Source organism: Tilletiaria anomala (genome assembly GCF_000711695.1).
Source record: "Tilletiaria anomala UBC 951 chromosome Unknown K437scaffold_43, whole genome shotgun sequence".
Lineage (NCBI taxonomy): Eukaryota > Fungi > Basidiomycota > Exobasidiomycetes > Georgefischeriales > Tilletiariaceae > Tilletiaria > Tilletiaria anomala.
The window spans coordinates 83,830-109,360 of record NW_013546979.1 but is presented as its reverse complement, the minus strand read 5'-3'; the positions used below and the strand labels follow the sequence as shown (position 1 = coordinate 109,360).

Below are 25,531 nucleotides of genomic sequence, written 5' to 3'. Positions count from 1 at the left end.
TTGCGTGATGCGAGGAGTTGAATTTTGCAATGGCTGAGAGAAAAGAAGTCTCCAACGAACTGATTCGTTGCTTTTGAACTGCGATTCCATGGAATAGGCCTTGTCAGAGAGTAGTGATGTGAAACGATTTACGAGAGCAGGCCAAATGCACTGAGCAAAGTGATGACGAGCACAAAGACCATGTTAATGTTGCCCGTGCTCGGCAAAGGAAAAGCACAAGGCGCAAAATTTGGACCCGAGAGTATACCTTGAACCCTCGAGCTGGCAGAGACGACTTCGATGACGCTCTTTGTTGCATTACCGGGCACAACGATGACCGTCTGCAACATGTATGCCGTCGTGAGGGAGCCATCATCATCGGCGAAGACGGAGGATGCACTCAGCGTCGCGGTGCTCGTCGATGCGAATCCGTCCACGGAGACTTTCGTCATGGTCGCTGGGATGTAGGTCGACAACGTACCCGCACCGCCTGACGGCTCGACACGGAGAGTGTAGGACGACACGGTGCGCGTTACCGATGAGGCCGGCGCTTCGGCGACGGTCGTGCTGGGAATCTCATCGGCACTTGAGGTTGCACCGGAGGACGTGGTTAGCACGCTTGCTCCACTTGTGGCGGCACCTCCAGCCGTAGACACTCTAGACGTGGTAGTCATCGAGGCTTCAGTGAAAGAAGCTGCACCAGCGTTAATAGGGTCAGCCGAACTAGAAACTGTAGTCATTATATCGTTGGTGCTGTCTGATACTGTCGAGATTGTACTCGGAGATGGGATCGGCGATCCTGTTGCGCTGGAAATATTGGCTGACAGGGATGTATCCGTCGAAGAGACTGTTGACGACATCGTGAATGTCTCTTCGATGCTGTCAAGAAATTTGACCTTTGCACCTGTGTTTGATCTTGCTGGAATATCGGTCTCAGCTGAGTTTGTTGTTCTGCTCGTTACGCTGATACTAACAAGCGGTGGCCCTCGTAGCGTTTCCCGCCGCGATGTAGGTGTTAACGACTGTCGGTTCCCTTTCTAGCTTCGAGCTTGCAGTGCCTGTACTCATCGAAGGAGACGTGGCGGTGTTGCCCATATTTTTCACCGTGGCCGCTGCGCTTGTTTAATCAGCGTCGGTTGATGCCGATTCAGCAAATGACAGAGATGCTGCTGCAGAGCTGGACGAAGCGGTGCTGACCGTGCTTGCCACTGTTGCAGTTGCACTTATGCCAGTGAGATTTACTTATGATGATTGAGTGATCGACCGAAGTACTATTGCAAAGCTCAACGATGTAGCGCTCCTCGTTATGCTAGGCTCAATGGAGGACGGTTTAGTAGAGGCGACGCTCGAGTCGTCCAGAGTTGTCCTTATAGAAGCCGTGACGTCGCTCGACGCTGCTGGAAATGTCTGCGAGCGTGTGCTTGCGACTGATGATTGGCTTGATCTTGCGACGGGTCCCAAGGTGGATGAGCTCGAAGTGAGTACGGTGGTGTAAGCGTAGCTGTCGTCGCTGCCATTAAGATTGTGCTCAGATCATTGCTGTAAGTATTGCTCGCTTGACCTTCCAGAGTGTCAACACCCCTTGGCGATGGTAAAAAGGCCGGTACTCTGAGCTCAGATGAGTATGGCTAAAGGAAAGACGGCGGACAAGACATTCATCAGCAAGTTAGCTGTTCTCGATAAGGCGAATCACCGCCTACCCTTCCAACAGACAGCGCGCATTCGACGGAACAGCCTTGCCAGGTCATCAATGGAAGTGGAGATCAATGCAATAAGTGGAAAGGGGCAGAGGAAGGAGAATGACGGAGGTCTCGACAAGAGATGAGCGAAATTTCTTGCGACGGGGCCGAAATGTTTGACGTTCTCTTTTGAGGCAACCCCATCTGTACGAAGAGGGAATAGATCCAATTTTGGAGAGCTTGAGAGGGGAGAGGGAGGAGCGAATAGACCAAAGAGCATTTCGAATGGCCTGCAGCATATCCAAACAAAGCCATCGGAGAGCAAACAACTGGCAGCCATGTCCATTGGAGAGACATAAGACAACAAGCTATGGAGCCTTCAATTCGAATTCAAGCAGCGCACGTCGGCGCGGGCTCACTTTCCACAGCGTAGCCAATCAAGCCGGCGCGACCCGCCAGGGTCGAGCCGAAGGTTGAGGTCCCGCAGTTGATTATGTTTACGCAGGCGGAAGAACCGGCACGCGCAATGGCGGCAATACCTCGGGACCATAGGTCCGAGCGCTCTCGAACCTGTTGGAGCTTAGCCGCTCAGGCGAGAGTCCTAAAGATCGTCATCGCAAGCAACCGTCATGTGCGTTGAGCCGAAGCGGTATCGAAACAGCGTCAATGCGTGCGCTTGGCACCACCTCGAGGGAGAAAAGGACATTCACAGTTTCGGAAGAATAAATTAGGGTTCTACTCTCTAAGCGGTTGGGTTAGGTTCTACACTGGCCTCCGCCACACGTTGAACAATGCCACTTCAGTCCAAGTGCTCCCCAATCCAACCAACCGTGGAACTGGCTTGGACAGCCTTTTGGGGCGAGGCATCACTGGAGCGCTAGAGGATGGAGCAAAGAGGGGTGAGTGCTCGCCGCGCCCCGCGCTACATCGCACACCGCAAAAAAACTATCGCAACACGCGTCGCTACGAGGGCAGCATAGCATCGAGTGAGCTAAAGTCGGCTGCCTGATTCGCACGACACTCAAAAGGAGTGTTTGTATTCATAACACGATATACGAAGGAACCAAGTGAAGAACATTTAATACACTCAGAACAGTTATGAAAAGACGTGGTCGCCATCTACAGGAAATTTCGATCGATAGACCACGTAGGTTTGATCAGATGCACGTTAAGATGTGAAGAAAGCAGGCGCGTCTTCATGCCGCCTCAGAAGTACCGCGGGCGGTTGCTATCGCCGCTGGCGCGCAGGGAGCGCTCAAAGCTCTCTCTCGGTAGCGTGAGTGAGACCTGTGGGACGGGACTGGTAGCGGAACCAGAACCATGGCCATTCTCTGAGCCTGCCCCATGTCCACTGCGGAGACTAGCCCCACCCGAACTCCAGCGCTTATGGAGGCGGTTCGTGGCGCGAGGCTGGCTCCCTCCGCCTTGCTGATTGCTGCCGTGGTGATGATGATGATGACGGTGCGCCAGCGAAGCAACATCATGCTTGCCGTCGCAGCACGCGCGAACATTCTTCCATTCAAAGCATCGAGAACAGGAAGGTCAGACTCGACCTGCACATTCGGCAACGTAAAAAGTGAGCACTCACATCGAGACCATCCCAAGAGTTGTTGTGGTCCTCCTCGAGCATCTGCTCGGCCGTCTGCAAGCGCGGGTCCAACGCAGAGGACGCCGCGTGTCCACCGCTTGCAAGCGTTTCGAATGCATCGTCACCCGAAAGGTTTGAGACTAACATGTCGGTCGCGCGGCCGCGTCGACCATTAAGACTTCGCGGCGCCGGCGTAGGTGAGACAGCTCCCGTAACGACGTGGGCATCCATACCGCCGCCTGTCGCCGCCTCTTGTTGCTTGAGGTAGTCACGCGCCGGAATGCCGCGTCGCTTCGAAACGCTGCCATTCAGCAAGCTATTCGCGCCGATACTGCGACCTCGCCCGCGCGTCTGGGGCATGGCCGACGCACTGCCTAACTCTGTTATAGTTGCCGCATTCGGCTGCTCCGCATCGCGAGAAAGAGCTTTGTTCAACCCCAGACTGGACGAACGAGCAGGCAATCCTTTGCTCTTGGATGATGGGCTCGCTTTTGACGCCTCGCTCTGCGTGCGATTGACGAGGTAGCCGAGAGCAGAAAGCCACACCTCGTGTCGCTCACGGTTCGGTGCGGTGATCTTCATTTCTCGAGCTGCAGTCCGTACCAAAATGCTTAGGTGAAACAGGCCAGGTGGGCTGGGATTCTGATCTTCGACGACCTCGACCGCCTCGATGCACGCGCTTTTGCTCTTGCCCTCCGTGACCCCAGTTCCGCCCGGGTCGGTGACAGTCCAGTAGAGCATTCTGGTGTACGGATGCACCCAGAAGTATCGCTGGTGCCGCTTGTCGGAGTGACCATTGCGACCCATCGACTTGCGGGTGTACTTGTAGAGATAGCTACCGATCATCGTTTGGGTGATCGCATTGATCACACTGGGATCAGCGCTATCAGCAGTGCTGGGCCCAGCAGTGCTTCCATTGCGTCTGGGTGCGGTGAACGTCCGGTCGCCGGCATCCTCCGAGATCTGAGACGAAATCGACATGCGGTGGCTGGCTTCCGAAGTAGCATCGGACGCGAACGAGTTGACCGAGGAGCGCCTGGCATGTGCGCGAGACGCAGAGCGACGGGAAGCCACGCTGCGACGACCACTCATCATGCTGGCATTGTCGTCCAGCACGGGAGAATGATTCAGTGGCAAGGCGGTGCCGTCGTGAGATGGGCCCCGGGAGCGTGTGCCGCTGGCACGCATGGCTGATGTGCTCGGCGGTACATACGAGCTCGGCGGAGGGTTCCGTGTCGTCGAGAGGCGACCGGAGGAATTTGGTACCTGCAGAGTGCTTCGCGTCTGCAGCCGGTGCAGCAGCTCGGGCGGCGGCGGAGATGTAGGCCGCGGCGGGGCCTGCTGGAAGATGGGTGGCTGCGAGCGCTTTGGAGGTATGCCTGGTGGAGGCGGCAATACAGGCGGCGGAGGCAGTGTCATGACAGGAGGCTTGGTCTTATCGACAGTGGCAGACGGAGCTGCGGCGTTGTACTGGGTGTCATGGCTGAGGATGGCACCGACCGTGAACATGGTTGGAGTTGGCGAAGCAGCCCTGCCGGATGGATCGCGTGCGCCGCCAAAGGTGCTAACAGAATCTCTGGGCCGCGTATTTTTGAGACCACCGAGGATGGTGATGCCGCCGCCAATCGTTGATTCGGAGCCATCGGGGAGGATTTGCGAGTTGACCGCAAGGGCCGATTCGGGGCGGAACATTGCATCTGTGGGGCTGCTCTGTTGCGTTTGCTGCTTCCACAGGACGTCATATGTCTGGATCGCCTCATCCTTCACATCGGAAGCCCGCTTCAGCGTGTGAGAAGCAACCGAAGGATGCAGCTCCGCATTAGCGTCCTCAAACCTCTCGTCAGACTCCTTCTTATCCTCTGCAAGTTGAATCAGCCTCTCCTTCTCGGCAAGCTGGTCAGCCAGAGCAGACTTGCTCGACTCAAGCTCAGTCTTTTGCGCTTCAAGAGTGGCCTTGAGCGTCGTTAAGGATGTGACATCCTTCTCGATGGTCAACAGGCGCTTGCTCGCAACAGCATGCGCCTCCTTGCTCGTCTCGACCTCACGCAGAGCCACTACGAGCTGATTGCGCAAGCTGTTGACTTCATCCGTCAGGCGCTGCACGTGCTCGTGCGCCTCCCGAATCGCCGTATCGCGATCGGAGATGGCCGTGTTGTACGCCGCGTCGCGTTGAGCCATGTACTTGGAGTGGCTGGCGTGCACGTCCTGGATGTGGTCTTCGTGCTCTGCGTCCTTCTGGTTAAGCTCGGAAGCATGCTGTTCCATGAGCGTCTGGAGCTCCTTGGTGTGCTGCTTCTTGGCGTCGCTCAGAAGGGCAGTGTGCGCGGCCTCGGCCGCAGCGAGCGCAGAGCTGCTCGCCGCGACCTGCTCGGCGAGCGCGTTAGCATGTCGCAAGCGCGCATCTGCCAGTGCAGCATCGTGTGCCTTGCCCTTCTCAGTGAGTGCATCTGCCAGCACGCTCTGGTATGCAGCGTCGCGCTCGGACAGGGCCGCGTCATGCACAGCCTGCTTCGCTTCCAATAGTTCGGCTTGCTTGGCGGTGAGCGCTGCAATGGCAGCACGATGCTCTTCGGACCTTTTGTCGAGGCTGCTATCGAGAAGGGCGAGGTGCTCTGCGTCCTTTGACGCAAGCGCTTTGTCAAGCGCTAACCTATGCTGCGCAGACTTTTCGGCGAGTGTGTCAGCCATGGCCTTGGCGTGCTGCTCATCCCGCAGTGCCAATTCGGCGGCATACTCATGTTCGCGCCTAGCAAGTGCAGGGTGAACAAGATCCGGCAAGGCATCCGTCATCGTGCCCGTCTCAACCATCTCGCGAGCGGGCCCAACATCATGCATGTCCACCTCCAGGAGCTCAGCGCCGAGTGCGGCAGGCGAGCCAGCAGCGAGGAAGCTGTTCCTGCTGGAATCGAGGTTCATGCTCTTCCTTCCGCGCGGACGGCGCACAGGCTGCTCAACGGATGCGTCCGGTGTGCTGTCAACCGAAGCATCGGGCATGACGGTCGCTTCGGACATGCGGGGCAGCTTGCGAGCAGGAGCAGGAGCAGCGGCGGTGCCGGCGGCGGGGGTGTCGTGCAAGTGGGATGAGTCTGCCTCGTGGAAGGACGAGCTGTGGTCGAGGGCAGAGGAGCTGTGGTCGCCTGCGCTCTCGGCATCGACGTATTCCTCCTCTCCACTCTCGACGATGCTGCGCGGGCGACTGCCGCCAAAGGCCAAGCTGAGGCGGTCGACCAGCATCGGCTTCGTCGAGCTTCGCAGAGGCAAACGGAGCCGGTCACTCTTCTTACGCCTACTAGCCTTGGTGGGACTAGCGCTATTGTCAAGCCACGCGCCGTCATCGTCTTCTTCGCTGCTCTCGACATCGGAGCCGAGAACGTCCGAGCCAGCATTGATGCCAGCCTTGGCAAGGAGGGCCTTGAGCTGCGCAATCTGTTCGCGGTGTTTGCGCCTGTCCGCGGCGTCCTTGCCGGCCTTGCGCTGCGCAACGCCGAGCTTGGCGCGCAGGTCGCCCAGCTCGCTGTCGCGCGTCAGGCGCGCGCCGAGCGGCGAGGCGATCGCATCAGCGAACATGCTATCCCCGGCCGCCCCGCCAGGCGAAATGAGCACATCGCCGGCCGCCCCGCCGCCGAGGGTGACACGGCGTTTGGTGACCTTGCCGTTTGCGTCCGCATCGTCGTCTTCGTAGTCTTGCGCGTCGAGGGAACGGTCGCTAATGGCAAGACTGTTGCTGACGCTGCGCGGATATAGGCGCTTCTGCTGCTGCTCGTTGCGTACCTTCTCTAGCTCGCTCTGCAGCTCCGAGTGGTCGCGCTTAAGCGTGATCTTGTCTTTCTTGAGCGCAGCGATCTCCTTGTCACGGCGCGTCTGCGCCTGCGTGAACGCCTCCGACTGCTCATCTAGCAGCGCCTTCTGCGTCTCTAGCTTTTCCTTGGCACCGAGCAGATCGCGCTCCAGACGCTGGTTCTCGGCGGACGACTTGGCTAAGGAGGTACGAATGTTGTGCAGCTCCTCTTCGGCGTTCTGGCGCGCTAGCTCCGCGTCGTAAGCCTCTGCCTTAAGAAGCTCTATAAACGGAAAATGTACGCAACAGCGAGGAAAACGCATCAGCGGAGACCCAGAAAGGAGGATACAGGGAGACGCCAGTACGACGAACCTTGGTCGCGAACCATGCCTTTGAGCTTATGCTCCTCGAGCGCATGCTGCGCCTGCACCTCCTCAAAGCGCGCGGCGTGCTCCTTGTCGCGCAAGCTCATCCGCTCCTGGAGCTCCTTATTCTCCGCCTGCAGCCGCCGGACCTCCGTCAGAAGGCTCTCCTGAATCTGCCGGACGAAGGCATCGTCAATCTTTGTGTCGCCGCCCGCGGCGGCGGCATTGCGCGAACGCCGATCGGCCTGCCGTGCCGCGGAGCCCGCGCCGCCGCTTCCAGTGCCGGCGGGCAGGCTGTCACGCTTCGACAGCGACATGCCGACCGTGGGATCGTGGCCGAGGAAAGAAAAGGTGGCAACGCCTGGCAGGGCGCTGAAGATGTTGCTGTTGCTCGGGTAGGAGGAGGCAAAGGAAGCGTCTTGGCTTGCTGGGTACCCAGAGATGCTGCTGCCGTTGGTACCGGCTACGCGCCAGACTTCACGATACAGCTCCTCACGCTTACGGTTCAGCTCGGAGACCTCATCCTCAATGCGCTCTTTCAGTCTGCGGATCCGCTCGTTCTCCGCCTGCGCTTGGCGTACGCTGTTCGAGTGACCAGGGGCGCGACTGTCGCGCTCGCGCACCGCCTCGAACGCATTGACCTCATCTGCCAGATCGTCGAGCAAGTTTTGCACGACAGTCTGCTGGTGCAAAATGCCCTGCCCGAGCATACCAGCGCTGTGCGCTTGGTCCTCCGTCTTGGTGCGCAGCGATTCGAGAAGCGCACGGCACTCGGCGGCAATGGCGACAGTCTGCTGCGCATCACCGCTGACATTTGCGGTATTAGTAGCAGCGGCGGCGGCAGATTCCACGCCTGTCGAAGAGCTGGGCCGGCTAGGTGAAGAGGAAGGCGCTGCACCGCCAGGGCGCGAGTGGCCATGCGCCGAGTCTTCGTAGACCGACGACGCGGCCGAGCTGGCAATCGAAGGGGCGGGTGAAATGGCGCGCTTGCTCCCATCGAGGTCCATGCTGTCTCTCTGCTGTTGGCCCTGTGTGACCGAGCTGGAGCGCATGGGCACGACTGCCTGCGCAGCAGAGGATGGCCTGCGCACGCCGCTCACTCCGCCTATGCTGTAGCCGCGTCCGTGCCCGTGGCTGCTGGACGGCTTTCCCTCGACAAACTGCGCATGTGCCGAGCTGGCTGTAGAAGAATACGACGGTGTGTGCCTGTGCTTTACCGAAGAGTGGTTGGTCAGGTCTGCGCCAGGCGTGCGCGACTCGAACGCCGCGTCGCCGCCGCCGATGATGTCGTCGCCGCCGCCGTCGCCTCCTCCAACAGTGGACGTGGCTATAGATGCTGGCAGGCCTGGCGCTTCAGATGTTGCTGAGGATGCGATGTTCGCTCCAGATTTGCGCCCCAGGGAGCGCACTGATGGTCGCGGTGGTGGTCGGAACGACATGCCTCCGCCGAGGCCGCCTCCCGAGTTTGAATTGTTCACGTTGGACATGGTGTCTGTTGCTCGGCGTCCTGAACGTGGGCAGCAGCGCTGATCGTTAAGGCAAAGCCAGCTTCGGCTTGTTCAGAAGCTGCTCCCGAGTGTGAAAGCGTCCCAGCGGGGACGAGTCAAAGAAGTACACGGTGTGTTTGTTCGCGCAAAGTCAAGCCGTGTTTGTGTGCTTGTTTGTCGCGCTCTTGTTCTCCTCCCTCTGGCGGAGGCGGACTGTCGCTCTCTGCAAGCGCGCGTGCGCTCTCGACGCGCCGAGCCAGCGGGCTGACTTGTTCCCGTCACGGTCTCCGTCGTAAGCGAGCTGCTCTTCCGGGGGATCGGGTGCGGGAAGCAATGGCAATGAGAGCTTGGATGGTGATCGCTGCTGATAATGGACGAAGAGGGAACTCCCCCAGCGAGAATCACTCGGGTGTATATGTATTGCTTGACACTGCCGCAATGCCTTCTCATTCCTCTCGTGTTTCGCCCTCCGAGTCGCCATAACAACAACAGCATTATCATCACCATCATCAACCATTCTCACGCACACAAAGCGCACAAAGGTACATGTACAGCAACGGCCAAGGGACAACACCGGCACTGCGGATCTGGAGAGCACCTGCATACATGTCCAGATGTATACAGCATATATCTATCGCCCCCTATACATTCTGTGGGTGCGAGAAAGACGTGAACGCTCTGCCATCACTTGTATGTACGCGCTACACAAGTGGGAAGGGACGCATAGCGGTGTATTCTTGAAGGCACAGCACCACACAGAACCTGTGGGTCACGTGACGTCCAAAGAAGAATGCTCGTTGATTGATGCATGCTTGCCGCTGGTTGGGATGACTTGGGAGGCTGAGGTTAGTATATATATATATATTACATAACACCTCGGGCGCCGCCCAGGGAGGCGCTAAGCTGTGGAGGCGGAGCGATGCGGGCGGCCTCCCTGCGCCTGTTGGCGAATGTTGGACGCATGTCCAAAAAGGTCACGGCGGTGCCCTAGCCACCGAACAGGCGGGTGTCTGCATGTGGGGGGGATAGCATCGCAGCAACTCAATCGGCCCAGAAAGTGTCCGTCATATACGCCAGCTGCTCGGTCAAAAAGGTAAAGTTGTCCGATCCAGCTCTTTGTGCTGCCCTCCCTCTTCATACGCAACGATCGATACATTCATGCCTACAGGACTGCCTGGGGCCGTATGGCTCGAGTGGCGTTGTGCTCATTGCCCTGTCAACCGAGGAAGTCGGCAAGCAAAATTGTCCAGTCCGGCACCTCGGCCTGCCGCGCGAGATTATCGCGCGGCAAGGTCAGTCGCTGTGTTTCGCGATGCTGGCGGTGCGCGCACTATGTTGGCACAGCGCAGATGTGGTACACAAAAGGCACAGATATCATCACGTTCCTCATCGAGAACGCGCAGATCCTCAATAATTTTGCATTCATCCCAGACAGGAGCCGCTAGCCGCAGCGCACCTCCGTCCCTGACGAAGAAGCGTGGACGCAACAGGCGGACGAGGAAGAGATGCTGAACGCTTTCGAAGCCGGAGGCTATCACCGCACCCTGCTGACCACCCTCAGTGTTTGTGTTGGGCACACCAATTGCATTCACTCGCCGCATGCAGGCTTATCACAATGTTGGCGCTTTCCAATTCACAGCGCTTCAAATATACCAGCCGATGGGCGCTGTATCAAACCATTTCATCCCTAGAATCATAGGTCAATTGCTGTGTCCTCGTCGCATCCGATGCTGCGTAAATGCTAGCTCTCCATCCGTTTGAATAACATCGCGCCGTCACCGCTTGATGACGATCACACTCCTCACTCAATCTCGTTTCTGCAGGCACGGTAGTGTGCCCCATAGTGAAAAGTCTATCGCCCTTGAGCCTCGTGCGAGATGGACAATGTCAAACTAGGTAATCGATCCTCCGTTCTGTCACGGTGGACTCTATGGCTGGCCAAGCGATCGAAGACACCCACTCCCTCTCCTGACTGTTCTCGCACCCCTCTGTCAATTCCAGCAATGTCCTCTTGAGTGCACTTCCAAAGCGATATTCTCGTTCGTTTCACGCATACAATCATCAACGCCCTCGCAGGATGCCGTCCCGCTCGTCGACGCGCTGGGCCTCCCGCGTGCTGGAGCAATCCCTGCACAACGGCGCGATCGACGAATACTACGATGAGCACGGAGACGAGATGAGCAAAGCCGCTCCGCAGCCGGCAGAGCCGTAGCAATTCCTTTTTAGGTATGACTTTGACGAAGTGAAGCAAAAGTGTGACGTGCAGGTACATAAGGTTGTCAGCAAGTGCCAAACCAACGCCTTTGTATTGATGTTCAGTAACGGGACCTACCGATCGAAGGCTCAAAACGACACAGTCTCGGAAGTCAATACCACACGAGCTATGTTCTAAAATACACCCAACACATTGAATCAACCCGCTTGCCGTCACACTTGCCAACGTACTGGCGTCTGTCTTGTACCGTGCACAGACCTGCAGAATTGAAGAGATCCAAGTCATCATTGGTGATATGTCATATCGCCATACAAAGTCTCCGCGCCGCAACGGCACACCACGGTCCCCAAAGGAATCTGCCATTACGGGTTGAGATTCAGATCCTAGACTTTGGTTGCCTCCAGACTTCAGCTTCATGTTTACTGCGCGTAGAAGTGGAAGCGTCCGGCCTGCTTCCACAACGGTTTGCCGAACCTCATTTTCCTCATCGCCCACCTACGTGGAAGTTTGTCGCGGATCGTGCAGCCCAGCTCAGTCCAGCTCCTGCCACGCACCTCAAGGCATGGCAACCAACCCTCATCCGCGACGCGCCTCATTGCGCTGCGGTACTGCATCTGCTTCCATTGGCTCGAGCCCGTGCTCGCGTTCGGCGGTGTGATTTAGGCGCTAGTGGCGGCTCGCGCGTACTTGTCCATTGCCAGTCCCAACATCAAGTACGTCCCACAGGAAGTGTTCGACCAGCTTCTCCTGCACGCCGTTAGCGGATGGGTCATCATGGTTTTCTACTACATGGTCAGCCTTCGAGTTAATGAACGCAACACCGACATCTGGCGCTTGATCATCAGCGCTCATCTCCTGTCGGACATCACCTACGTCACGAGTCTGTACCGTAACTTCGACGGAGGAGTCTTTTGGAGCCCAGCTCTGGAATTTCAAGACGGTTCTCACCATGGTTATCACCATCATCCCGTTCATTTTGAAACTCCTGCTTTTCCTCACTACCAGCATCGACACGCAAGGCCAAGGTGCCAAGGCCACAAAGGCAAATAGTACCTGGACAGCACGGCACCGCAGCTTAGTATGGACCGATTCGAACACGATCACCATTTCTCGATTGTGCGCAGTTACAGGGAGGGTGCAATGCAGCAGGCATTTATAAAGGAAGCGGGTGGAACGGAAGGGGAGAAACCGAGCCGAAAACCGATGTACAGCGCTAGCCGCAAAAAGATGGAGGCGAAAAAGTGAAGTATTGTGGGTGAACGGAGAGTTGGCACCTTTTGGAAGCCCTTCTGCTCATACCGCTGCTACTGCTACTGCCTTGAGCATATGCTCAAGGCAGACGAGTGCAAAGTTACCGAGCTCACTTGTTCTCAGCAGCAGCAGCAGCACTGCCATCGCCTTCTGCACCGGCGCCCTCTTTCGCTGCAGCGTCATCCTTTTTGGCTGCTGCATTCGCGCCGCCCGCTTCATCGCCGGGCATCTTGATGCCGTACTTGGCCCGAACGTTCTCGAACGTCTTGAGCATCTTCCTCCGAGCGCCGAGCGCCGCGACGCCCTTGTCCTCGAGCGCCTTTTCGTCCATCAGCACCATATCCCTCCAGTGGTCGTGCTCAAAGTTAGATGTGTACTTGTGCAAGCGCAGCTGGCGCAGCCACGCAGCCGTGTCGTTCAGCGTCGACAGATCTGCGACCTCGTCCTCGGCACTCGCACCGCCGCCGCCGCTGCCCGAGCTGGCGAATGTGGCCGCGCGCGCCGAGGCAGGTAGGTTGTTGCCGGGAATGCGTGGTGAGCGCTGAGGCTTGTCCCGCGTGCCCTGCGTGCCGACGGAAAGGCCTGGCCCTCCGAAGGCATTGCGGCCGCCGAGACCAGCACTCCTGAGTCCGCCCGCACCGCCGCCAAAGCCGCCCATGGCCTGGCCGAAACTACCGGCGCCTGGGCCGGCGCTCATGGGGATGCCGGCAAACTGGCCAGTGAGCCCAGCTTGATGCTGCAGGACCTGGTTCTGGAGCGCAAACAACTGCGCAGCGCTGACATTGCCGAGACCGCCCATGGCGGCCATTGCGTTCATCATCTGCATATTCAGCGGGTTCGCCAAGCCGCCCGAGGGGGACTGCAGGCCGGCGAGCGCGTTGGGCGACATCTGCGTCAGAGCAGCCGACGCAAGCGGCGAGCGGAGCAGCTCGTTCTGCTGGTTGACCCACTGTGCTGCATTGATATTGGGTGAGAGGCCAGCGGTATTGGGGACGCCGAGCGCGGCGCTGGTGACCCCGAACGCGGCACTCAGCTGCGCTTGCGAAACACCGGGCGGGAGGTTGGACAAATTGGCCAACTGCGCGCCAGCAGCACCGCCATACTGGTCTGCTCCAGCTCCTCCGTAGATACCGGATAGTACGCCTTGCACGCCAGCTAGATTGCTGTTCGCGCCAAGGTTGAACCCGCCGGGGACAGACGCCTGGCCCGCCTTGCGGTTCGAAAACTTCCTCGCTCCGGCTGCCGAGTCATCGTTGGTGCCGCCGAGCTTGGCGGCCGCGCCGTCGAGCGTGGCACTTGCATCCTGCTGCTGCTGCGAAGAGCCAGAGATGTCGTCGTTGAACATGGGCATCATCGGCGTGTTCATCATGCTGGCCCAGCTGCCGGTGGGCCCCTGGTTGGCAAGGGGGCTGAGCGCGTCGTCGAGCGGGCCGTTAGTGCGCGGGCTCTTGGCGCCGGCAGCGCGCGCAGAGGCGAGTGCGCCCAGCCCATCGGTCGACTTGGGCCGGACGCTGGCCAGCTGGCCCTCGCCGCCGATCCCGGGTGACGGAAGGCCGGGTGAGACGGATCGGCCGCCGGCCTCGGCGACCTGATCGAGCGTGAGGCCGGTAAAGTTGCTGCAATCACCGCCGATGCTGGCGAGGTGTCCCGGTGCGGAGATACGGTTGCTCTTGAGCTTAGCGCGCTGCGCGGCCAGCAGGCTGTTCGAGTCGCCCGCATTGTTGCTGCTGTTGTTGTTCGAGTTGTTCGACGCTGCCGAGCCGAATCCGCCCGCGGCCGCGTTGGGAGAGAGGAAGCCAGAGTTGGCTTCGGACTGAGCACGGAACGAAGCAGCAGAGTTGGGTGCCTTCATTGCAGAAGGAGACTTGAGGCCGAGCGAGGCGAGCTTGTTTTCCATCTGCTCTGCCATCAGACCTGCCAGAAGGATAAAAGAAAACAAAAAACAGACATTAGTACACTGACTGTTAAAAATTGTACCTGTAAACATTCAGCACTCACTGTTGTGTCCGGCGCCGGGACTGAGCAAGGCACTGACGGGGTCCGTCCTGGCCATCTGCTGCAAGACGGTGATGAAGAAGCGGATCTGGACCTGCGTCGACTCTTGCAGCAGACTGTACAGTGCCGCGGTCCTCTCCGCCTCGGACAGGACGCGGAACCCTGCAAGAAAACGTGGAAAAGAGCACGCATCAGCATCGGTCATCTGGCGCTGGCCCCCGTGGGCCACCGCGCCGCGCACGACGCGCGCCACTCACACTGCTCAATCGCGCTGAGCTCCTCCTTGAAGTTGCTGTCGAGACTGGCCGCGGCCATCTCCTCGAGCGTGGCCTCGTAATGCTGCAGATCCTCGAACCACTTGTCGATTGCGTTCACCTCGGGCGTGCCGGTCGCTAGGCCACCAAGGCCGCCGCCGCCGCTGTTGGGGGCGTTGGCGAACTGTGCCTGCGCGGCCGAAGCGGACGCAAGCTGGTTGCTCGAGAGGTACTGCGAGAGCAGCAGCTCGGACGCGGGGCGCGCGGAGCCGAGCCCCATCCGGCCGCCGGGGCTGGACGCAGCGGCTGCGGCAACGGCCGCTGCAGCAGCAGCGTTATTGTTCGACGAGCTGTTGGCTCCGCCAGGCGAGCGCAGGGCACCCATGCTGCCCTTACTGCCGAGCCCGGGCGACGTGGCGCCGAGCGAGTACCGCGTCGTCGCTGCTGAGGGCTTGTTGGGCAACCCGGATGAGCCCGTCTGCGGGGCGGGGGACGAGGCGCGGCCGATGGGCGAGGTGCCGATGCCGCTTGGCGCAGTCGTCGGGCTGGTTGGGTTAGCAGAGTTTTTTGCACCGTGCATGGTGGGATACTTGCTGTATCTAGGCACTTGATTGATGCTACGTAACTGCGAGTCGATCGTCCCTGATATACCGAAGAGCTGGGTCCGATCCTTTGAGAGGGTCGCTTAGCCTTTCGTCCGCTGGCCCGAGCTCACCGATCAGATCAAGGCCGAGTGAGCGGATGAGCGAGCCAGAGAGTGCGCCGTCTCAGAAGATGGGGACGATGGGCGCCAAGCTGCTTTGTGTCGACGCAAGTCAAAGTCGGAGCTTGCGCAAACAGACGAGGACGAAAGACAGCGGAGGAAGCACTGAGGTCCACTGGACGCAATCAGCCTTTCCGATATGCTTCCTTACCGAGTGATTGTGAATAGGAGGCGGGACGTAGGAGAAGCGAGGCAAGGCGTCGGTTTCGGGTTCGGAGGCTGCTCTGGGCTACCTGGCCTGGCTGCTTTTCGACGATGAGCACAGTGGTTGTGGGTGGTAAAACTGCTCTGCAGTCGACGAGGAACGGGGTGGGTAGATGGGAAGGGGGGCAGCCTTCTGTTTGACAACAGTAGCCTGATTGACGTACACGACCTGCGCAACAAGCAACGACGTGCGACTTGCCAAAAGATGAGATCGTATGACACGTTGACCATGTGACGAAGAGGATGGAACGACAATCATAACAGAGGGAGACGGAGAAGAGACAAACAAGGCAATACTTTGGTGTGGCGCGCGCGCGCTGCGCATGCAATGCATACATATGAGTACATGAGATATACTCACTGAAGGCAAAGCGCGCACACACGCCGCGCACAGCACCCTCAGCGGTAGCCAGACTGCTAACTGCTGTAGAGAGGCAGACAACAGCCAGCCAGCGACCTTTAGCTTCTCTCTCCAGTCTGGACTACTTGCATATTTACGCAACGTCTGCCGTAGACATCTCCCTCGAAGGCCATGTTGGGACACTTGGGCTGAACTTGGATGGCTGCGGTAGGCTTCCGTACAAGGATTGAGCTGCTGCTGCTGCTGGCAGGCGACGCACAGGCTTGCAGGTCGACGCAACCACACGGCTCTGCCCTCCCGGTGCAGTAGCCAGAGTCGGCTCAAGCCAGCCCAGTCTGCGCGCTCTGATCTGCTGGCGCCGTGCCTGCACCTTCCTCACAACACAACTTGCGCCACAACGGAAAACAAAAAGAAAAAAGAAAAGAACACAACCCTACTTTTGTGTTAGATGGATCGTATGGCCCTGTCCTACCCTGCAAGGTACCATCTGTTGTTGAGTTCTTCACAACATGTTAAGTACCGTCTGCTTGCCCTACTGGTATTGCTTCCCCGTTGCGATCCGCGTGGCTGCCCAATTGTCAGAAAATCCGAGCAGCGTACAGCCTCATCAGCATCCGGCTCGATGAGTTGTGTTCAAGGAAGTGTGTGTTCTGGACAAATAAATCCATCTTTTGTTTCCTTGAGTAGCTTGGTCTACTAGACATCTATTCAGCTCTGTTCTAAATATATCGGGGTAGGGGCCAACTCGGCTCATCTATCGAGGACTCGACGCCGCCCAAGAAATTGCAGTGCCTTTCTCTCATGCTGTCTGCACACTGCCGCGGCACCAAAACTGTGGGAGGGAATTGGGCAACGCTCTCTCCAGGCATCTCGTACCGTACGGAGCCTTGGAAAGTCCAACCGACGTGCCCGCGAAAAGTATGTTGCGTAATAGGCAGGTGCGGACACAATGAAGTCTCAAGTGTAGCAGACTCTCCCGCACCTTTGACTGTTAGTGCAGCTTGCCTGGGATTACCAGCGCCAACAACTACCATACCTCCGAACGGTTGGTTCGGATCCATGAGGCTGCGCAAAAGCAGATCGGCGGCTTCAAAAGTCGCACGGTTCAGTATGTCGCTTCATCAATGATGATATTCTGCGTCGACATAAATAAAAGATCAGAAAAATGCTTTGTCTGTGTTCACGGGACTTACTTACCTTGCAAGTACGCAATAGGTCTGCCTCATCTAGGCCTGGCTTCAGGCGAGCGGTCAAGTGTGGTCATCGGCGTTAGCATCGGGCACAGGTATGCAATATCCTTGTGGACCATCGAGGCACGGTTGCAACCCGGAGCGGAAAGGGCGGTTTCGACGGTGATAATGACATCGCCGCCTAGATAGCGGGTATCGTGAACGAAAATGGAAAGTTTATTTCCCTCGTCCAGCACGTCCTTGAAGGATGAAGCGCCTATTGGCGTGGTTCTCGTTGTCTGTCAACTCCAGCAATTGGCCGATTGCTTCTGACTGTTCTTCGTTAAAACGCAAGCGTTGTTGGTCTTCAGGGCGTTAGGTGTGGATGCTTTAGTCGACAATTGCCTACGTATGTCACCCCCCCCCCTTTTTTTCCTCTTCCCCGCCTGCAGACCTGCATGACCTAGGCCGGCTGCTCCATACAGTCAGGGAAGCATTGCAAAGGCATGCGCAGCCAGCCATCCGCCCCATTGCATCCATCGGGCGCATAGCTTGGGCCTGTGCACATGAGCGTATATGTATCTCCCGGGCGCGCGAATCGAACACATTCAAGCGAGGGACAACGTCGAGTGGCAACTCAAGCCTCTCCATCCTTTGTGCGAAGCGCATAGGGGAATACTACAGCAGATCCCCAACCGAGTCGAGAAACTTCTGATAGTCATCTGCGCTGGCGCCCCTATCCTTCGCGCCTGCCGCAGATGGCCCCGGTCCCCGCGCTGAGCCTTCCAATTGCGGCTTGAGCTTCTCAAGTAAACCCCCGCTGCTGCTACTGCTACTGCGGCCTTGGCCTTCGTCAACCCCTGGCGCAGAAGAGACCTGAGCAGGCGGGAGCCCCATCTTGGCACGCGCCTTATCCGTCGCTTGCTTCTTGCGGATCGCAGCCGGCACGAACTCTGTCACCTCGCGCTTGAGGTCGCGAAGCTGCGGTGCAGCACTGATCGTCGTAGCGCTCAAGCTTGAGCTCGCCTCCGGGTTTACGCTTGTGCCAGCAACACCCGATCCTGATAGATCCCGGCCCGGCCCCATACCTCTTCCAGGGCCATCTCCAGGCCCATGCCCATGTCCCCGCCCATGTAGTTGCGCTTGCGCCCCTCCTCGCTCTCGCCCTCGCCCAAACCCGCCGGGAGGAAATTGTTGATGCTGAAACGGAGGAGGGGGTGGCATCATCCCGGCTTGCAGCGATGGCGGTGGACCCAGATACACGCCTGGCAGTCCGTATCCAGGTGGCGGTATATGTTTCGGGTAAAAACCAGGCCCGTTGGACGGAGCCCCGGGAGGCCACGTCGGCCCTTGTTGCTGCACGTGCATCGACCGTGGACCTGTCGGTGGTTTCGGAGGCGGTGGACCATCTGGCATTTCCACATCTTCCAGGCCGCTGTCCGTGTCTGATGAGTCGTGCCCTTCGTCTTCGGCCTGGGCCGGCCGTGGACTGGACGGCATGGCGATGCCGTCGTCACCCTGCGCGCCATCAAGTTTCTCGGCACTTGCGCCGGGCCATTCGTGCGGAACTGCGAACAAGCAAAGCAACGTGTCAGCCCGGGCATCTCATAAGCCTTAACGATACACTCACGCTTTTCACGGTATGGCATCCCAGGCGGTGCGGCGCCTGTTGGATTCAAGAGCGGATGAAAGTACACGCTTCGCTCCGGGTGTTTTGGCAGTCCATTCTTGCCAAGCAGTGCTCCTATCGCTTTCATCCTTCCGGCAGAGTTGTTTTCATTGCCCTCATTCTCCTTCTTCTTGTCCTCTTGATTATGAGGATAGATGAACTTGCGGTGCTCGGTATGCGCCTCGACGTACGCGTCCTTTGCAGATCTGATCTTGACGAGCTCAGCGCGCAGCTTATCCAGTTCTTCCCTCTCCGCCTTGCTCAGCGGCCCTTTCTGCGCCTTGGCCTCAAGTTCCTTGACATCCTTCTCGAGCGAACGTGTGTCCTTCTTGACAGTCGCTAGCTTTGCCGCCTCGGCTCGCTGCGCCTTGTTCTTTTGCTGCTGCTTCTTCTCGAGCCGCTTACGCTCTGCGGCTGCCGGGTCACCGCCTTTGGCCATGTTGGCAGCAAGCTAGCCGCTTGTCGGAGGGGTCCACCATGTATGTTGCTTCTAGTCAATCCCTCCTGCCCGGCTCTTGTTAATTGCAGTCGTCCTAAATTTGAGACAAGGTGCGAGATGGTGCAGAGGGATGTTTGGAGACTCGGATGTGGCGGAACATCTGTGAACACCGAGAGATTAATCCCATGGTGCGCTGTTCCCACCAAACCGAATGTAATGCGTCAACACGATGATGCTTTGGTATCCTTGAGTTGGCGATTGGCATAGGAGCTGACTGTTTAGTGCTACCTCGGACAACCCCCTTGCACCTTGCCATAAAAGATACCATGGAACACGGTAAGAGGACCTTCGCTGCCTGCTAGGGGCACATTGGGGAAAACTCTCCAAGATGGAGCGAGCGCACGTTACCTCTTGTGCCAATGTACTGGCTTCCAAGCGATTGCCTCATGAGCTCCTGTTGCCCATCTTTGACCTCGTTGCCTCCGAGTCTCTGACAGCAACACTGGCTCTATGCTGTCTCAATCGCTTCTGGCAGAATGAATACGAGCGTAGGGTCTACAGATCCGTTCTGCTGCAGCGGCAAAGCGAGGTCCAGCTTGTGCGACGTGCGCTGCGCTCTCGACCCGAGCGAGGGCAGCACATAAGGGATCTCAGCTTAATCCACATTTCCCTCGGACGCCGAGAAGATCAGTTCGAATCGGACAGTGAGATTACACACGCATCTGCCGTGGATGCAGATGCGCTTTTGCAGTTGACACCGAACGTGAGACGGCTCCAGCTTTCGCATTGCTATTTCTTCGGTTGGGAGCGGGGGCTGTACAATACCAAACAGCTTGAAGAGGCGCATTTACACGGTTGCCGGGACCAGGGGTGTCTGAAGGCGCTCATTAACAAAGAGGACAAGATGCTGGAGGACATCGCCATGAAGGATGCTTCAGCCAGAGGCTCCCACACAAACCCAAGCAGCAAGGAGATGCTGCGTTTGAAATATGGCGATCAGTTGCCCATGAAGCGAATCGAGGTGAGTGCAGCTTACCTTGAGTCTGTCACCCGCACCATCTGAGATTCGCATCACCATGCTTCGCAGTTATGTTTCTATACAGGCGCGATGCTCGCTGAATTGGTGCAGCTCTCTGGCCTGACGCACATTGTTCTGACGCGCGTCTACTCGAGACGGCAGATCGCAGGCCTTCCAAACGTACGCCTACTACCACGCTCATCCGTTCAGATGTTGCTCTCTTCCCCTCGCATCAAACGCCTGATAATCCAAGACGAGACCAAGATGCTGAGTCGAATCATATCCGAGCTAAACGGGATCGAAGACCCCCGCCTGAGATTCCGGGCGCTCGTCTCGCGTCAGACCCTCGAGGCAAGGTTTGGCAGTGCAGACACGCTGCACCCTGCGCAGTCGATCGGCAACCGGTACGAGGACTGGGTTACACGTGCGCAATTGTGGCGAGATGCGTTTCTGTTCGGCGAGGAGGAGGAGTTCAAGCAGGCTGCACAAGAGGTCCCGTATTCAGGTGGCCTTCTGGTCGGTCATCCTGCAACGCCTTGGCAAGACCAGAGAGGTGATTACGTTGGCGCAACCCTTGAAACATTTACTGGCGTGCTTGCCTTCGACTTGATGATAAACGGGCCGCCCAACCCAGGGCCCGCGGAGGTTGAAGCAGAGCCGCTGCTTATCAGCATGCCAGGCTTTGAAGGGTGATGAATGACGCCAGCGTGCGGTGCCTTTCCATGAGCCCGTGTCGCACGTAGCATACAGTTGGTAGGGCAACTTGTACGACATACATCGCTGTCTCACAAACCTGAATACCCGCGACCTCCGAGACTCTGAACCCAAGAGATGTGCAATGAACTCCATCACAATTCCAACCCCAAAATGCCGATGGAGCAAATGAATACAAACAAAAGGGGGGGACGGCTCTCGCTTTCTGCTTTTTCTTTTGGTTTCTCACATCGAGCGCGTCCCCCTGATTAGCGTGCTGCTGAAGGAAACTAGAGAAAATGCTAATTTGCGATGCGTTCGTAGCTCCAAATCCTTGCGCTGCACACGCGCACGCAAATCAAACGAGCGAGACGATCAGCCAATGGCGCTTCGGGTCGCACTGACGGGCACGCAAACACTCACTTGAAATCGCCAGAGCCAGTGGCAAGCAGTCCGCCAGCGGGCGAGAGGTTGATGGCAATGACCGAGTTCTTGTGCCCCTGGAGGACGCACTGCGTTTCGGCCGTCTTTGGATCCCAAAACTGCACGCCGCGGTCTTTGCTTCCAGACGCGACCCACTGGCCGTCGGGCGAGCACGAGACGGAGAGGACATAGTCCTGCAGGAAAGGGGATAAGCAGGCCAGCGAGTGAGCAGGAGCGGAGGAGGGGGAGGAATAAAGTCAAGTCAGTGTGGAAATTCAGCCAGCAGCTTCGGAGAGCCAATGCTCCTCATGCATGGGGAGCGACACACCTTGTGCCCCAAAAACGTGACGGCGCAGCTGGCGTTGCCGAGCCGGTCGTCGTCGCGGCCGGTATCAGGCGGGTACCTACCCTCGTTGAGGGCGTGGTAGGTGTCCGTGAGGTCCCACATCTTGAGCGTCTTGTCGAGGCTACCCGAGACGAGGCTCTTTCCGTCAGGCGCAAAGCTGACGCTATAGATGCTGTCCTTGTGCGACTTGAGCCGCTCCAGCTGGCGTCCCGTCTTGGCGTCCCAGACGCGCACGAGCGTGTCAAGCGCGCCGGCCGCGACGAGCCGGCTGTCGGAGCTAATGCTGACGCTCGTGACGCCCGCCTCGCTCGGGCCATGCTCCATGCCGGGGCTGGTGTAAAGCGTGTGCATCAGCTCGCCGCTGTCAACGTCCCAGATGCGCACAGTCTTGTCGCCACTGCCGGACGCGATGATGCGCCCGTCGCGGCTCCAATCAAGCGAGTATATTTCCTGCTTGTGGCCTTGCAGCAGGTGCTTGACCTTCTTGGTCGCGATATTCCATATCCGGATCTGCCGATCCTCGGCGCCGGTCGCTAGGTACTTGCCATCGGGCGAGAAGCAGACGCTGCGGATGTATAGGTCACCCTTGCTGTTCGGCGGCTGTTCGGACAGGACGCAGCTCTTGGCGCCCGTCTTGGTATCGTAGATCTGCGCGCTTTTGTTACAGCCTGTAGCTAGATATTTGCCGTCAGGGGAGAAGCGAACGCAACAGACGACGCTTTCGTGCATGAGTGTGTGCACCAGATTGACATCAAGCACGCGTTTGACCTTTGGGTTGAAGATGGCGAGCCAGTCGCTGCCTTCCTTCTTAAGATCCTTCGGCACCTCGTCCGGATCCAGATCGCTCAGGTTCGCCAGCGACGCATTACCCGCCACAACAGCTGCAGCCGCTTGCTCCCCGCCAGTGGGCAGCATCGACCCGCGCTCGCGGCCAGGTGACGCGTGTCGGCCGTGCATAAGCGGCAGGCCGCGCGGCGAAGCGGCCGAGACGGCGCCGTAGCGCGCCGAATCCTTGCCCGACGCTGAGTGGTTCGATGAGGGGATCGGGCTGCCAGCTCCCCCGCTTCGCCCATTGCCCTTGCCTGTGCTGCCGCTGGTCAACTCCCGCTCCCGCACTTCCCGGTCCCGGAGGCTATCGCGGTCCCACTCGCGGTCGCGCTCACGCTCGATACGCATGCGCTTTTCCGGCCCGCCGAACGGCCTACCATCCCTATCCCTGTCGCGCTCTCCCTGCTCACGCTCGTAACCATTCATGCGCTCCTCCTCGGCCGCAGAAGCCGCAGCGCGCCGGTCAAACGAGAGCGGCAGGTGCGGTGCGCCGCCGTCGCGCTCTCGCTCGCGCATCTCCGCCGAACTATCGATGCGCGCCGTGCCGGGTGGGCCCATGTGCGGAGGCGGTCCGACTGAAGAAGCGCGTACATCGAGCATGTTCCGCAGCCGTTTAATTTCCTCTTCGTACCTGCCGACGTATCGAGCGCTTGTCAGCAAGTTGTCGAAAGGCAAGTCTGCGAACAAGCTAACTCACTGCCCAGCCATGGCGCTGTGCCTCTTTTCGAGCTCTACAATGTGCTGTTGCATGCGCTGTACTTCACCGACCTGATTGGAGACTACAAGCGCAGCAAAAAGAAGATGATGTCAACTCTGCTGTCACCATCAAGCATCCTGCCGCGGCTGCGCCTCACTCATATGCTCAAATTCGTCCCTCTGGCCCTTGAGCTGCGCCGCATCGTTACCGAGCAGGTCGAACTCGTGCTTGACAAACTCGAGCAGGTCTGCCAGGCGGGCGCTTGAAGCGGCGACGGCCGCCTGCGCCTGCGCCTGATGCGCCGCTGCAGCTGCAGCTGCAGCGTGCGCAGGGTGCTGCGGTTGCATGCCGGCGTGCTGCTGTTGTTGATGTTGCTGCTGTTGCTGTTGGGCGGCTTGGGCCTGCGCCTGGTGGTGGTGCGCCGCCGCGGCTGTTGCAGCCGGGTTCATTGGATGGCTTGGCGGGGGCGGTGGGCCTCCTGACCCAGCTCCACCTGGACCCGGTCCGGGACCGCCAGGTCCAGAGCCAGGCGCAGCGCCTTGGCCGGGGCCGCCAGGACCGGGACCAGCCATACTGTGCAGGGAGGAGTGCGAGCCAAGTGGGGGTGGTAGAGGTGGAAGAGAATGGAGCGGTGGTCCGCCGCGCCGATCCGGTCGGAGGTCACTGTAATGCAGCGCTCCTACACCAATTCCTCCTCTCCCTACAGCAGAGCCAGAGTTTGACGCTGCTGACGACGCTATTGTTGCACTGCCTGGACCGCCGCCGGCAATGGTGTGAGGGTTAGACGAGGAGGAAGAACAAATGGGGCCGGTCCTGTCCTGCTTGGGAGCTGCTCCTGGTGTTGCCGCCGCCGCTGCTGCTGATGATGGTGATGACGATGTGGAAGATGGTACTGCCGCCGTTGCTGGTGCGGATGAAGAGGCAGTGATGGGTACGAGGGAGCGGTGTTGGTAGATCACAGACATGCTATTGCCACACAGGGTAGCTGTATGTGGATGAAGATGACTGTGTACCCCTCTCCTCCCTCTTTCTGTGTGCACTTCCTTCGGGGTCTGCACACGCTCGTGCGTTCGCCTCTCCTCTGGCTGTTCTGCTGTGCTGTGATGTGCGCTTCGTTGGGATTGCCCTGTTACGTTGTGGAAAGAGAGGGAACTCTCTTTCTTCCAGGGGAGGGCTGCGCGGTGGGCGCTTGTAGGAGCAATGGGGGAGGACGCGCCGAAAGATGGCACGCCCGTGACGGCTGGCTGGTGAATAGAGATTGGGTGTGTGGATGGATGCAGCGTCGACGAGCGCAGAGGGAGCAAGCCAAGGGTCAAGGGGGATGATGGGATGGATGGGGATGGGATGGGGTTGGCTGGTGTGTGCGGTCGCGGGAGTGAGACTGACTTTCTGCTCATCTGCCGCGCGCGCATCCACCACCACACTTCTCTCGCTCTCCTCTGTCTGTGCCCGCGACTTTCTTCCCCTTTCGCGCTGGCTGCTCGTCGCACTGCTGGCTGGCACAGACTATTCATATACATATGTACACAAGACATGCTTAAAATCAATAGCAACTCTTAACCCTTTCAAAGGTCACAGGCAAGCTTGCATACTACCCCCCACTCCAGCTCCAAGCGCCACCTGCTCACCTCGCACGCTGTGTGCCAGGCTCTCCCACACATGCAAAAGGTGATTAAATGAAACGTCGAGCAACGCGAGATTTGGACGTAGATGTTGTGCTCCTGGCTGCCTACCGCACTCATCCATAGGTCTTGCTGTTGGTTGTTCTCGCAATGTGAGAGATTGGATGGATTAATGTACCACCGATCGTCTGCCTGCTCCTCGGCTCCTCTGTCTCAAACCCACGGTGCCTTTTATTGGCGGTTGGCATGTTACTATGTAGTACGTACCATACATATTTCTTCGCGTCGGGCTCGGCGCCTTTCGCCTGCCGCGTTGGGTGCCCGCCATGTGTCAAAATCTCGAGGACGATGCCCGCATTAAGCACCAAACAGAGGACTCAGTTTACCGCTCTCGCCACCAGGCTCCTCATCCTCTCCTCCTGATGGCACAACGTGGGGGAAGGGGTGAGGTAAGGAAAACTGGTGGATGAGCCAAGCAACCTGCTTCCACGTTGGATGGCTGTGACGCTTTGTGGCGCTGTCGGCCACCAGCAGCTACGTATTGAAGGCTCATCGCAAACCTGCCTGCCCTTGCGGATGCGCTTCTGCGCTGGCTCTAAGGTCAAGCACCCTAGTTTGAACGAAGCCACATCGGCCATTCGGTCAGGGTACACTCTCGGCCGAAATGTGCGAGGGCGGAACATGGAAGTTGGTGGAAGGCTCCAAAAA

At 58.5% G+C, this 25,531-nt stretch overlaps 9 protein-coding genes across 9 annotated transcripts; 1 reads left to right on the top strand and 8 right to left on the bottom strand.

The window, feature by feature from the left end:
- Positions 1-3: 3 nt before the first annotated feature.
- On the bottom strand, positions 4-1,179 carry K437DRAFT_123586 (uncharacterized protein). Its single transcript, XM_013387710.1, has 2 exons — positions 954-1,179; positions 4-898 (listed from the first exon to the last, which is right to left on the bottom strand). Exons 1-2 carry the CDS (start codon positions 1,072-1,074, stop codon positions 129-131), a joined length of 891 nt encoding a protein of 296 aa, XP_013243164.1. The 5' UTR covers positions 1,075-1,179; the 3' UTR covers positions 4-128.
- Positions 1,180-2,719: 1,540 nt separating this feature from the next.
- K437DRAFT_294601 (uncharacterized protein) lies at positions 2,720-9,238 on the bottom strand. Its single transcript, XM_013387709.1, has 3 exons — positions 7,397-9,238; positions 3,247-7,307; positions 2,720-3,170 (listed from the first exon to the last, which is right to left on the bottom strand). The coding sequence occupies exons 1-3, from the start codon at positions 8,874-8,876 to the stop codon at positions 2,865-2,867; spliced, it is 5,847 nt and encodes a 1,948-aa protein (XP_013243163.1). The 5' UTR covers positions 8,877-9,238; the 3' UTR covers positions 2,720-2,864.
- On the bottom strand, positions 8,974-9,695 carry K437DRAFT_123490 (uncharacterized protein). The gene has a single exon (XM_013387708.1). It carries the CDS (start codon positions 9,478-9,480, stop codon positions 9,028-9,030), a length of 453 nt encoding a protein of 150 aa, XP_013243162.1. The 5' UTR covers positions 9,481-9,695; the 3' UTR covers positions 8,974-9,027.
- A 985-nt stretch (positions 9,696-10,680) lies between these two features.
- K437DRAFT_123432 (uncharacterized protein) lies at positions 10,681-11,687 on the bottom strand. Its single transcript, XM_013387707.1, has one exon. It carries the CDS (start codon positions 11,506-11,508, stop codon positions 10,729-10,731), a length of 780 nt encoding a protein of 259 aa, XP_013243161.1. The 5' UTR covers positions 11,509-11,687; the 3' UTR covers positions 10,681-10,728.
- Positions 11,688-12,451: 764 nt separating this feature from the next.
- K437DRAFT_278482 (uncharacterized protein) lies at positions 12,452-14,976 on the bottom strand (the record flags this gene model as incomplete). Its single annotated transcript, XM_013387706.1, has 3 exons — positions 12,452-14,256; positions 14,341-14,499; positions 14,595-14,976. The coding sequence occupies 3 exons, from the start codon at positions 14,974-14,976 to the stop codon at positions 12,452-12,454; spliced, it is 2,346 nt and encodes a 781-aa protein (XP_013243160.1).
- A 349-nt stretch (positions 14,977-15,325) lies between these two features.
- Positions 15,326-16,068, bottom strand: K437DRAFT_123412 (uncharacterized protein). Its single transcript, XM_013387705.1, has one exon. It carries the CDS (start codon positions 15,894-15,896, stop codon positions 15,480-15,482), a length of 417 nt encoding a protein of 138 aa, XP_013243159.1. The 5' UTR covers positions 15,897-16,068; the 3' UTR covers positions 15,326-15,479.
- Positions 16,069-17,299: 1,231 nt separating this feature from the next.
- K437DRAFT_256645 (uncharacterized protein) lies at positions 17,300-19,317 on the bottom strand. The gene is made up of 2 exons (XM_013387704.1): positions 18,719-19,317; positions 17,300-18,656 (listed from the first exon to the last, which is right to left on the bottom strand). The coding sequence occupies exons 1-2, from the start codon at positions 19,194-19,196 to the stop codon at positions 17,767-17,769; spliced, it is 1,368 nt and encodes a 455-aa protein (XP_013243158.1). The 5' UTR covers positions 19,197-19,317; the 3' UTR covers positions 17,300-17,766.
- Positions 19,318-19,441: 124 nt separating this feature from the next.
- Positions 19,442-21,187, top strand: K437DRAFT_274273 (uncharacterized protein). Its single transcript, XM_013387703.1, has 2 exons — positions 19,442-20,217; positions 20,284-21,187. Exons 1-2 carry the CDS (start codon positions 19,585-19,587, stop codon positions 20,905-20,907), a joined length of 1,257 nt encoding a protein of 418 aa, XP_013243157.1. The 5' UTR covers positions 19,442-19,584; the 3' UTR covers positions 20,908-21,187.
- Positions 21,188-21,326: 139 nt separating this feature from the next.
- On the bottom strand, positions 21,327-23,773 carry K437DRAFT_262977 (WD40 repeat-like protein; the record flags this gene model as incomplete). The annotated part of the gene is made up of 4 exons (XM_013387702.1): positions 21,327-21,524; positions 21,659-23,135; positions 23,202-23,283; positions 23,359-23,773. 4 exons carry the CDS (start codon positions 23,771-23,773, stop codon positions 21,327-21,329), a joined length of 2,172 nt encoding a protein of 723 aa, XP_013243156.1.
- Between the last annotated feature and the right edge of the window lie 1,758 nt (positions 23,774-25,531).

What these genes read in the sequence shown, in the direction of transcription:
- K437DRAFT_123586 (XM_013387710.1), bottom strand. Translation starts at nt 1,074, where the DNA reads ATGGGCAACACCGCCACGTCTCCTTCGATGAGTACAGGCACTGCAAGC. An exon ending in CGCTACGAGGGCCACCGCTT is followed by an intron (nt 899 to 953) that starts GTTAGTATCAGC and finishes CCGATATTCCAG; the next exon opens with CAAGATCAAACACAGGTGCA.
- K437DRAFT_123490 (XM_013387708.1), bottom strand. Translation starts at nt 9,480, where the DNA reads ATGCAGGTGCTCTCCAGATCCGCAGTGCCGGTGTTGTCCCTTGGCCGT.
- K437DRAFT_274273 (XM_013387703.1), top strand. Translation starts at nt 19,585, where the DNA reads ATGGAGCGAGCGCACGTTACCTCTTGTGCCAATGTACTGGCTTCCAAG. An exon ending in TGCCCATGAAGCGAATCGAG is followed by an intron (nt 20,218 to 20,283) that starts GTGAGTGCAGCT and finishes CATGCTTCGCAG; the next exon opens with TTATGTTTCTATACAGGCGC.
- K437DRAFT_123432 (XM_013387707.1), bottom strand. Translation starts at nt 11,508, where the DNA reads ATGAAGCTGAAGTCTGGAGGCAACCAAAGTCTAGGATCTGAATCTCAA.
- K437DRAFT_256645 (XM_013387704.1), bottom strand. Translation starts at nt 19,196, where the DNA reads ATGGCCAAAGGCGGTGACCCGGCAGCCGCAGAGCGTAAGCGGCTCGAG. An exon ending in GATGCCATACCGTGAAAAGC is followed by an intron (nt 18,657 to 18,718) that starts GTGAGTGTATCG and finishes GCTTGTTCGCAG; the next exon opens with TTCCGCACGAATGGCCCGGC.
- K437DRAFT_294601 (XM_013387709.1), bottom strand. Translation starts at nt 8,876, where the DNA reads ATGTCCAACGTGAACAATTCAAACTCGGGAGGCGGCCTCGGCGGAGGC. An exon ending in AGGCATGGTTCGCGACCAAG is followed by an intron (nt 7,308 to 7,396) that starts GTTCGTCGTACT and finishes TTCCGTTTATAG; the next exon opens with AGCTTCTTAAGGCAGAGGCT. An exon ending in ACTCTTGGGATGGTCTCGAT is followed by an intron (nt 3,171 to 3,246) that starts GTGAGTGCTCAC and finishes TTTGAATGGAAG; the next exon opens with AATGTTCGCGCGTGCTGCGA.
- K437DRAFT_123412 (XM_013387705.1), bottom strand. Translation starts at nt 15,896, where the DNA reads ATGTATGCATTGCATGCGCAGCGCGCGCGCGCCACACCAAAGTATTGC.